The sequence below is a fragment of the Vigna unguiculata genome, chromosome 5 (genome assembly GCF_004118075.2).
Source record: "Vigna unguiculata cultivar IT97K-499-35 chromosome 5, ASM411807v1, whole genome shotgun sequence".
Classification (NCBI taxonomy): domain Eukaryota; kingdom Viridiplantae; phylum Streptophyta; class Magnoliopsida; order Fabales; family Fabaceae; genus Vigna; species Vigna unguiculata.
This window is the reverse complement of record NC_040283.1, coordinates 17,072,394-17,082,662: the sequence shown is the minus strand read 5'-3', so window position 1 is coordinate 17,082,662 and position 10,269 is coordinate 17,072,394. Positions and strand designations below refer to the sequence as shown.

At 33.9% G+C, this 10,269-nt stretch overlaps 1 protein-coding gene and 2 non-coding genes across 3 annotated transcripts; all 3 read left to right on the top strand.

Moving 5' to 3' along the window:
• Positions 1-2,572: 2,572 nt before the first annotated feature.
• TRNAS-UGA lies at positions 2,573-2,654 on the top strand. Its single transcript has one exon. It is a non-coding gene; the product is annotated as a tRNA-Ser (tRNA).
• A 430-nt stretch (positions 2,655-3,084) lies between these two features.
• TRNAS-UGA lies at positions 3,085-3,166 on the top strand. The gene has a single exon. It is a non-coding gene; the product is annotated as a tRNA-Ser (tRNA).
• Positions 3,167-5,465: 2,299 nt separating this feature from the next.
• Positions 5,466-9,431, top strand: LOC114184415 (glutamate receptor 3.3-like; the record flags this gene model as incomplete). The annotated part of the gene is made up of 6 exons (XM_028071723.1): positions 5,466-5,867; positions 7,311-7,364; positions 7,433-7,539; positions 7,767-7,872; positions 8,616-8,741; positions 8,904-9,431. Coding segments are annotated over 4 exons (633 nt in total), but the record flags the coding sequence as incomplete, so codon positions are not given.
• Between the last annotated feature and the right edge of the window lie 838 nt (positions 9,432-10,269).

Sequence of the window (10,269 nt, the reverse complement as noted above, 5' to 3'; positions counted from 1 at the left end):
TCTAAATGCAAGTACTGGAAGTGGAGAGTAAAGGAAAAAGGGAGAAGAATACTAACCCGGTGTTTTAATGTCGCGACGTTGAATTTAATATTATATTTGTTTGGTTTTATTTAAATGAGCTCACCCTATCTGTGTGTGTGGCGATGATCATGTAACTTGTTACATGGGAGCAGATGTTAATGCAGGTGAGCAGGCGGATACATAGAGACGGAGTGGGGATCACGACGGGATTATTTACTCAGTTTTATTATGATTTTCTTTTGTATTTTTTATGGTTTGGTTTTGTAATAACTGAATAGTACGATTTTAATTACTACGGAAGCGATGTTGAACTTTTGATTTTCCCGCGTTTTTGGGAAATTGCGAGAATAAATGTGATGTTTTATAAATCTTATTTCTTATTTATTTTTAAATAGTAATTTTCGGCTAGGACGTTACACCATAGACTTACTAGCAAAAACTCCACCTACTTGACAAAGCCTTAGGTGGGAGCATTCTTGCTAAAGACTTGTGGAGGAACAAAACCCTTTTACCCTGACTCGATAAAGCCTTACGAGTAAAAGAATCATCCTGGCTTTACGGCTATCAAAAATTTCATACTATCCCATCACATATGTATACTCATTCATGCAACATCTCATCGCATCATGCCACATCATACCATTCCATACATATGCACACATAATTCTCATCATGACACACATAAATCAACAATCACACAATTATACGCATTTACGATCGATAACATGTAGACACATCAAGGTCTCATCATCATCTATATCACAACACATTGACATCATACAATCCTCATCATTGTATTTAAAATACATCAATCATCAACCCAACATCCAATATACTGCAAACAGAGCCTATCAATATTTATCACAACAAAATATCAACACAATTCAACCATGAAAAACCAACAAAATGCCTAAAGTAGAAATCTAACTCTAAACCTCCAAACTAATATCACACCGTTAAAACTAAAGAACAAGATGTTATAAACCAGCTGCCAAAATTGCAGTTAAATCATACGGTTAACGAACTAGGAAATGAAATTCTACAAAAGCTATGCATACTAGACAAATTAGTAGCACCCATCGTTAGAAGCCAGTGCTCAGTGCCAGACCTCCCATAAAACATGATGCTCAGAGCCTAGAGATCAGCGCTTAGTGCCAGAACTCTTGTAAATTCACTTAAGACCAGCACTTAGCATCTAACGACACATAGATATACCAAGAAATACGAAAAAGAACGTAATTACACCTACTTTGGACATTTTTAAGGCACACAAACGCAAAGGAACATTAAAACACATTCAAAATGCATCAAACTTCATAGCAATCCATTCCTTACTTCCAAACCTTCTACTTCATGCAAATACTTCACCGTCAAACACCAATTCACCCAAAATACTAACTCAAACACTCAATAATAAAACATCATGAATTTATATTGCACTTATTTCTGCACCAGAACATTATCATAAAATTTTCACACCATAATCCATCTAACTTTACTTTCATACCTTTTTAATCCAATTTGACCAATAGTAGCTCCAAGCAATTCTCAGCTCCAATTCAAATAAAATACAAAAATACTCAAATTGTAATTCTCATCTCATTTGAGCACAAATTTTAACACAACAAGCTATCATGAAATTTGATCGACTTACCATCCAAAGGTTTCCATCTCCCCTAAAATCAGATTCCAAGAGAAAATATATATATAATATGGACATAATTTATTGCTTTTATCCCAATTTTGTAATATGGCAAAAAGAATAACTCTATTAGCACCATGAACGCATACACATAGTAAAACAAAATTCATCCTATCACAAATTTCACCCAATTCATCAAGATTAACCATTCTCAAGGCAACAAAACCTTACTTTAACCCATACTCCATTACAACCAATGCGGAAAAATTAAAATAGAACGTTTCCCTTTCAATCCCATGCAGAAGAACTACACACAACATATATCCATACAAAAAATACAAAAGAACAAAGCTCAACACCCCTTACCTGGAATTCCTGCTCTGAGATCACCTTAGCTTTGCTCTACCCTCCTTTGCTCTCAATCCAATGTGACCTTCCAAACCAACTATGTTCTCTCTCTTTTCTCCCAGTCCACATGTTCCTTTTTCTCATGTAAACTCCAATTTTTATTCTTCACTCTAACCTCTCTATTTCCCTCAATAGTCTATAAAAATTATTAATATTTATTAAAATAAATTTAAGTTTCAAATTCTATTTCATAAGTATCGATATGTTCGAGTGATTAAGGAGACATATTTGAAATTTGTTGGGCTTTGCCCGTGTACGTTTGAACCCTGTTGTCGATGATTTTATCTTTTCATTTTCTACATGTTTAGGGTTTAGGATTTAATTATTTTTCTTTAATTAGCCGTATTATTTATTTGTTCTCTTTCTTCTCTCCTAGTCCACAATGTTCCTTTTTCTCATGTAAACCCGAACTTTTATTTTTCACTCCAACCTCTCTATTTTCCTCAATATTCCATAAAAAAATTATTAAAATTTATTAAATTATTAAAATTTTTCGTAAGTGTCGATATGTCCGAGTGGTTAAGGAGATAGACTTGAAATCTATTGGGTTACACCCGCGCAGGTTTGAACCCTACTGTTGACGATTTTGTTTTTCCCATCCTCTACATGTGTAGGGTTTATGGTTAATTAGTTTTCCTTAATTAGTCGTATTATTTATTTGTTCTCTCTCTCTCCCTTCTCCTAGTCAACATGTTCCTTTTTCTCATCTAAACCCGAACTTTTATTTTTCACTTCAACCTCTCTATTTTCCTCAATAGTCCATAAAAAATCATTAAAATTTATTAAAATAATTTTAAGTTGCACAACTTTTTTTCATAGGTGTCGATATGTTCGAGTGGTTAAGGAGACAGACTTGAAATCTGTTGGGTGGTGCCTGCACAAGTTTGAACCCTGCTGTCGACGATTTTTGAACTTTTTTTTCACTCCAACCTCTCTATTTTCCTCAATAGTCCATAAAAAATCATTAAAATTTATTAAAATAATTTTAAGTTGCACAACTTTTTTTCATAGGTGTCGATATGTTCAAGTGGTTAAGGAGACAGACTTGAAATCTGTTGGGTTGTGCCCGCACAGGTTTGAACCCTGCTGTCGACAATTTTTGAACTTTTTTTTCACTCCAACCTCTCTATTTTCCTCAATAGTCCATAAAAAATTTATTAAAATAATAAGTTACACAATTTTTTTTCATAGGTGTCAATATCACGAAATTACCGAAAAGAAAATCAAAATTTCTACATTTTTCTCTAGCCAAGGTTTAAACTCACCATCTATAAGATTCAAACCAACACTCCAAACCATATCCACCCACAATAACATTCACGCATTCGATGTATTCAAGTAAAACAAACAAATAAAATTATATACATTCCAAATGAATTATAAAATATAAGTCATGACCAAAAGCATGCATAAGCATTTCTAAGCAATTATAAAACAATATTTAAATAGAATTGCTTCAAAATGAAAGAATTGAACCTTTGACCACCAACACAAAATAAGACTCTAATCATCTATGCTACTCTTGACCTTTACAAAATTATTTATTTCTTAATTTAAAAATTCCTCTCACTTCCAATCTCCTTAAAAAAAATATAATTATTTTTTCTCGGTCTTACATAAAAAACTACAGATTGCTCATATTCCTGTTCTTGATCAATGGACAAATGTTCTCACTAAATCCCCTCGGTTAGCATTCCAACGAGATAAACTCAATGGAAAAGTTTCTCTACTTTCACCTTGGGTTTGCGGGGGTCTATTAGTGTTCACCGGTTAATTGTTGAGTTAATTGTTGATAGTTAGTGCTTAACTATAGAATAGCTAATGGTCAAACTATAGTTAATACTTGACCATAGTTGACAACCTCATCCCATATCTTGTATATAAATACGCTCATGTACATATGTTTGGAATAAGTTCAGTTTCAAAAAATTACGTTCTCATTATACATGTTTCTAATCTCTCTTTCTCTATCGAAGTAATAACGCACTACCAAAATATTTAATTTTAATGGAGGTTTATTGTTGGAGGTTTAAAGAAACCCAAGTAAACATAAACATAATGAAAGTTTTAAAAACCTCTGGAAAGTGTCGAGGGTTTTTCAAGAAACCCTCAGAAAGTGTCGGGGCTTCTAAAAACCCCAGTAAAATTTATTGATTTAAAATTTTTTATCTATTCGCCTTTTCTTTCCCGCTTAACTCATTTTCACTCCCTCGTCTCTCTCTGCGACTTAGCTCATTTTCATTTTCTCTCTGGCATTCTGCGCTATGAAGTTTTTTTGATGTGAAGTCTAGATCTTGGCCATGGAAGAAAAGAGAAACTTCGCTGCCGCCCACTGTTATCGTTGAAACGCATCTCCAACATCGGTGCCACCAACGCCCTTCCATCTTCATCTTCGTCTCCAACGCGCAAGTTCGTTGATCCCCTTCTTGCAAATCCCTAAAATAGGAAACCTTTGCTACGTCCAATAGAGCCACCACTCCTCCTTCTCCGACGAGCATTGCCACCGCCAGTCGTCGCATTTGCCGTGAGAGCGTTGTCGCAACTGGAGGTTGAACCGCCATCATGTCTTAATTGCTTAAATAATTTGCTATTAACTTTTAAATTAAGTGTGCGTGTTAAGCTGAATATAAGGGTGTGAATTAAGTTGTGTTGGATGCACTCTGGCTTGGTTGGTTTTGCTCATGTTTAAATCATCCTTAGGATTATTTTGCATTTATGATAAGCTTATGATATCAGCATGTCTGTGATAAGCTAAAAAAATTTGTGAATTAAGATGTTTACTTGGCGCATTCTGGCTTGGTGTTGCTCATGTTTCATTTGTCCTTAGGATTATTTTTCATTTATGATTTTGGCTGGAAATGTATACTCTATTTGATTGTGTACATGATACATGAATTTATTATTGTGTATACTCTTTTGGGAGGGATACTGAAGTTGTTACTGCTGCTCCTCTTTCTTTTTGGTTCATGTGCACCTTTAAAGAGCCATTGAAGAATCTGATATATATATATATATATATATATATATATATATATATATATATATATATATATATATATATATATATATATATATATATATATATATATAATATCACAAAAAAAAAGAGGTGTTAGCTTTAAAAAAATTGTCTGTGTGTGTGGGTTATGTGTGATTGTACTAGTCAAATGAACAGGTTTGCAGATCTATCTGTGCTGCCTGGATGCCAAAGATTCTTGTCTACTCTATGAGTCCTTTGGTGAGATAAGACAAACAAGATTGTAGTGAATCTAAGGATGATGGTGAGACAACCAGGTTGTGAATGAAGAATGGGGAATAATTGGCTTGTGATTCTTTCTGACATGGGACTACACATGGTTTATGAAATACTCTTTTCTGTACTACGTAGGGGTAAAATACAGTGAGCACTCTTGGTCGCTTTGTGCTGCTTATATGGTTATTTGTAGTTCTAATAATTAACTCAAGTTACACAGCTAGCCTGACATCAATCCTCACAGTGCAACAACTTTCTTCACTTGTTAAAGGCATTGACAGTTTAATAAATAGCAAAGAGCCTATTGGCTACTTGCAGGGTTCATTTACTCGAACTTATTTGATTGAGGAAATTGGTATTGATGAATCCAGACTGGTTCCTCTAAAAACACCGGAAGAAACTGCAACAACACTAAAAAATGGTCCCCAAAAGGGTGGTGGTTCTGCATATGTTGATGAGCGTGCTTACATAGAACTTTTCCTTTCAAGCCGGTGCGACTTTAGAATTGTCGGTCAAGAGTTCACCCGAAATGGTTGGGGATTTGTAAGTTATCTCCTTACCAGTAGTCCTAATTTTCTTTATCTTTTTGCCTTCACAGTGAACTTTGGAATGTGCCACACTGTTCTATTTATTTTCTGTTCATCTCTTCCTAAAGGAAGCGTAAATGCATTTTTCTCTCGACTATTCTGGTTGAAACTTTGTTCTGATTTAAACATTATTCATTAACTCAGTCAACCATGAAGCACTGGAGAAAAGGGATTGAATGATTTATCTGTACTAAACTCAGATAAAACTTTACTGCCAAATCATTATGTACAAGCTTATTCCTGACTCCTCATTTTTGTGGTCTAACAGAAATGCTGCACTGCTTGAGTCTAAAATAAATGTCCTACATTGTAATATATGCATATCTCACTTTAGATATATCCTAATAAATGTAGCTACTTTTTGATGTTTTCATCTGAAATTTCCTTCCATGTTTGTTGTTATTCAGCCACTTTCCTAAGTCAACTCAAGAATATAATTATCCATGTTTTAGTCCTTGTTATTTGAAACCTGTAACCTTGCAACAAAGAAGTGTAACCATTAAGGGGGGTCATGGAACCTCTACTTGATTAACTGGAGCATAATCCCTTACATATGAACTCCTTAAATTAGCTAAATTGTAGGAAGTAACATTTTCTAATTTCATATTTTGTTAGCACTGTAATCTACACCATGATTAATTGTTTGTTGGCCTTAATCTACACCATGATGTTGTTTGTAAAAGAGCTGAAATTAATTACAATTATGGTGTCATTCTTATCCCTGAAGGTCTAACTGATTTCATACTTGAGGTATCTATTACTTTACACAACAAGAGAAAAAAATAACTGTGTTTCTCTGTGTATTTGAGATATGTATTTGTGTTGTTCATGTGCTATCAGTATTAAATACACTTATGAGGATACTTATTTGTTCTTCATATTTTGTTGTTTGCAGGTCCAACATCTTAATTATATAACTATAAGATTACCGGAGGAGCTTTTTATATAAATAAGCTTTAAATTATTTATAAAAAAAAACATACACTCGAATACTTTTAGTCTACTCCCAAGATATTAGAATAGAATATTAGTAAATCAGCGCTGTCAGTTATAACACATTTTGAAATCTGAGCATTCGGGATGAGAATTCCCTGCTTTAATGAGCAGGAAAATTGGATCACGACCCTTAACTTTTTTTTTAGTTATTAAGTTATTAAAACAGAATAATATTTTTTCTAGAATAATGACTGCAGGCTTGACTGACTGAAACTTACCTGACAGTAGTGAATCCAGGTCTGCCCGGTTCCGAGGGAAGTAAGATAAGTGCTAGTGAGAGATAGAGGGAAGAAAATGAGTGTGTAGAAACTATCGTCATAATCTGTTGTAAGAGTACACCATTATTGTTTTTTATAATCATTATAATAATTTGACATCTAATAATAATCATTTCTGTTGGCAGAGTGGATTTGACATGATTTGCAGTGGGAGGGACAAGATTGAAACTCTAGAGCAGGTAGTTTTATGTTGCTACATGTTTAGTATTCAATTAATTCGTCTTAGTACTTACATTACATAACATAGTTTAAACAAGTCGAAGAAACAGTTAAGAAGCTAGACTTGGATGGGGTTGTTGTTATTGGTGGTGATGACTCAAACACCAATGCATGCCTCCTTGCTGAGAACTTCAGGTATGTCTTAGTTGGTATAAATTATAATGTTTCCTTGGATGTTTTTGTATGAAGTAATGTTTTCTCGTTGGATTTTTATTTACATTTCAAGACCCATTTCCTTTTATCAGTATACTTATTACATAATTTAGTGGATGGTAATAGTATTTACATGCGAAGAGGACATTTCAATTATGAATGTGTACAATGTTTCTGATTGTTCAAGGCTTTAATATGGATCCATGCAGGAGCAAAAATTTGAAAACACGTGTAATTGGATGCCCTAAAACCATTGATGGTGATTTGAAATGCAAATAAGTTCCCACAATTTTTGGGTTTGACACTGCTTGCAAGGTGAATGACGATAAGCACTCGATCATTTATAGTCTTATATGGTTCTGGTCTCTAGTCTACATATTTAAATTTAAATAATGCTACAAATTTGTAATTTGTCTTTCTATCACCAGTTATTTGTTAAGGAAATATTTAGGAAACATTTCACTTATGTATGTCCCGTAGGGAGAAACATGTATAGCATACTTCTGATTGCACCGGATGCATTGTAGTTTCTCCAACAAAACATTCAAAATTTCTTAAAATTCTTTGATATAATATTTCAGCAACACCCGTTAAAGTTGTTGAAATGTTAGATCAGTAGTTAGCTACATTTGGCAAGAAACTCTTAGCCATAAAATAACATTCATTTCATTTTGTACATTGATCTCATTCTTGCAATTCTTTCGCTATCTCAATAAAGTCTTGAGAACCCTTTCTTCTATAAAGTTCTCTTCTCTAGAAGTTCTTCGAGTAAGTGTATTCCTACAACTGAGTAAATCTTACAACACTCTTAAATTTATTTTCGCAAGCTTTCTATTGGTGGATTTTCTCTGTTTCTTTTTTGGAAGTGTACGTTGTAAATTTTTTCTAACACTTTACTTAAATTTGTTTTTTCTTCATGATTTCAATTTCCTTTAGTATTATGATATTTACAAATTTCTATACTAGAAATAATTTTAAATATTAATTTAGTAAAGCAAATGTCCTAATTGTTGAGTGTTCTATTCATCGTGAATGTGTGTGATTTCATAATTGAATAGATTTCAAGCAATAAAACATGCAATCATCTGTCTGGAGTTGTGCGGCTTATGGGGTGTGCGGCTTCACACATTACACTGGAATGTGCTTTACAAACTCATCCAAACATTACAATTATTGGAGAAGAGGTTCCTCATATATTTGATCATTTTATCTATATTTCATACATGCAAGTGGTTGATGGAATCGATTAAAGAAAAATGCTTCCATGTTAATCTTATGATTAAAGTTTGCTAAGGGGAAAGCAGCCCTTTATCAGATTCGATTTAACCAATAAGTACACATTTCAGGTAGCTGCAAAGAAGCTGACGTTGAAAAGAAGCTGCAAAGAGTCTACTGGCCATGGCTCAGGATCTTCACGTATGCGCACATTCCTTTCCTTTGTAGATATGAAAAGGAAGAGATTGTTAAGAGCCGTGTGAAGAGAAAGAAAATAGAGGGCATGTCCTACAGGAGCACAAGAGAAGTAGGATCATCCATCACCTCTAACAAAGGATATTCTCAGGCATCATCAAACAGAATTGATTCAGCTACTGAAATCTAACTGTTGCATACTTGTTTGCTCATCATAATTTTGTAGCTTCTTGTACTAACGCCCTGTGCATCACTCTTCATTCACCCGTTGCAACTGCTGGGTTCCTCCTACATTTTTGTGGTTTTCCTTTTTAGTACATATAATTAATTGTAAGATATATCAATTTGTGTGGGACTGTAAGTAATATAAGCGTGGGGACAAGTTGACTTTACAATTATTGTTGGTACTTATTTGTATTGATTGGTACCAAAATGTTAAGTAATAAATAGGAAATTTTATAGAATAAGGTTCTTTTCGTACTTAAATAATTAACTAAATAAATCAATTATCAAGAAAGTACAACTTTAGCATTATAGCAATATTATAATAATATGAACATTAACTTTTTGGTATTAATAGGGGTTTTCGAGGAATTAATGGGGGGTTTTGGAACCCTAGGTATTACTGGGGGTTTTCAGAACCCCATGTATTATTGGGGGTTTTCAGAGCCCCATGCATTACTGGGGGTTTTCGGAATCCCAAGCATTAATGGGGGTTTTTGAAACCCCAGACATTAATGGGGGTTTTCAAAACCTCCGGTAAGTTACGCTACTTCCAGGGGTTGCTAAAAACCCCCGGTAATCCGTTAGCCACGCTTGCTCTTCCGGGGAAATTTCAAACCCCTGGTAAAACCATTAGTGGGGGTTAAAACCCCAGAAACGCCAAATATAACCCCCGCTAAAAATATTTATTTTTGTAGTGACGGTGCAAGAAAAGTAAAAATGTGCATGAGGAAAAACAAAAAAAGAAACAAGACAAAAAAAAATGAATAACAGCAAAAAAAAGAAAATGATGGTCCACAATCCAAGTCATCACATCATGGTAAAAGAAAAAAATTTCGATCTAAAAAATTCTCTCCTCAATGAAAAAGAAAAAGATAAAGATAAACTTTATGCATATTCTTTTCTATATCTTTGAGGTATAACATCATTTTTTTTTCGTTTATTTTCTATCACTATTTTGGCTCCTTACCTTGTTTATAGGGATGGTAAAATAGGTTAGTTCGATCCATTTTAACTTGACTCGTCAAACAGAAACGAGTCAATAATCATAACCCACCCATACAGGATGGATTAACGGAT